The 1,254-nt window shown below is 68.5% G+C and overlaps 1 protein-coding gene across 1 annotated transcript in view; it reads right to left on the bottom strand.

Moving 5' to 3' along the window:
- Positions 1-534: 534 nt before the first annotated feature.
- The window catches only part of LOC114072252 (REST corepressor 2-like), a gene marked incomplete at its 3' end in the record, with an annotated part of 6,654 nt that continues 5,934 nt past the window's right edge, over positions 535-1,254 (bottom strand). Inside the window, exons 2-3 of the mRNA XM_027910171.1 lie at positions 1,023-1,092; positions 535-729 (exon numbers count right to left, since the gene is read on the bottom strand). Coding sequence (XP_027765972.1) covers positions 535-729; positions 1,023-1,092 — 265 coding nt within the window. The remainder of the gene's footprint in view (positions 730-1,022; positions 1,093-1,254) is intronic.

Genomic DNA, 1,254 nt, shown 5'->3' with positions numbered 1-1,254 from the left:
ACACCGGGAAATATGGAGGAACCCCCACCCTGGGCAGGGGGGGCTGAGGGGTCACCCTGCACTCTCTGGGATTTGGGGAGGGGGCTGAGGAGTCACCCCATGACCTGAGAGAGGCCGAGAGATCACCCCATGGCTCCAGATTTTTGGGTGGGGTGTGAGGGGTCACCCCGTGCCCCCCTCACTCCATTGATGTTCTGGGGGTCCCAGGGGGGGTGTGAGGGCTCACCCCATACCCTTCCTTGTTCTGGGGGTCCCGGGGGGGTTCTGTTGCTGCTCTGGGGGTCCCTGGGGGGGTTTATGTTGATGCTCTGGGGGTCCCGGGGTGCTCTGGGGGTCCCTGGGGGGGTTTATGTTGCTCTGGGGGTCCCGGAGGGGGTCCTGGAGTGCTGGGGGGTCTCTGGGGGTCCCTGGGTGGGGGTTACCTGCCATTTGAGCGCCACGAGCTGGTCGGGGTTGGCAGTGAGGGGTCACCCCGTGCCCCCCTCACTCTGGGGGTCCCTGGGGGGGTCCCTGGGGGGTCCCTGGGGGGGTTACCTGCCGTTTCAGTGCCACGAGCTGCCCGTCGAGCTGGCGCAGGGCCCGGGCCCCCAGGTCGGGGTTGGCCGTCACCTCGGCCACGTCCTGGCGGCTCAGGCGCATCCCTTTGGGGGGGCGGCGCCGCTGCCGAGGGGGGGGGTGGTGCCGGTACTGGGGGGGCTCCTTGCGCGGCCCCGCCCGCGGGAACGGCCCCTGCAAGGGGGGGGGACACACACGGGGGGGGTCCTGAGCCACTCACACCCCCCCTGTGCCCCCCAGCGCTCCAGCTGTGAGACCCCCCCAGAGATCCCAAAGTTCGATCTGTGCCCCCACAGAGCCCTCAAAGCCCGACCTGTGCCCCCCCGACCCCCCAAAACCTCAACCTGTGCTCCCCTAAACTCCCCCGAAGTTCAACCTTTGGCCCTAAAAAACACCCCCAAAGCCCCTCCTTGTGCCCCTCAAGCCCCCCCAGCCCATTCCCAACCACCCCTTGTGCCCCCCCAAACCTCTTTTTTGGGGTCTGGGGGCTCCGTGTCCCCGTCGGGGGGGGGTCGGTGCTCGTCGGTCTCGTCGTTGCTGGGGGGGGGAGGGGGGAGGTAAGACGGGGTTTGGGGGGCTCAGGGGGGTTTTGGGGTTCAGGGGGTTGTTATGGGCTCAGGGGGCTGCCAGGGGCTGCATGGGGGGGTTTTGGGGGGGGTTTTGGGGTGTTTCTGGGGTGGTTTTGGGGTGGTTTTGGGG

This window comes from Empidonax traillii, unplaced genomic scaffold, assembly GCF_003031625.1.
Source record: "Empidonax traillii isolate 1590-97213 ecotype Southwest subspecies unplaced genomic scaffold, ASM303162v1 scaffold2830:size17679, whole genome shotgun sequence".
In the NCBI taxonomy this organism is placed as follows: Eukaryota; Metazoa; Chordata; class Aves; order Passeriformes; family Tyrannidae; genus Empidonax; species Empidonax traillii.
Note: the sequence above shows the minus strand (reverse complement) of the source record. Positions and strands in the feature narration are given on the sequence as shown.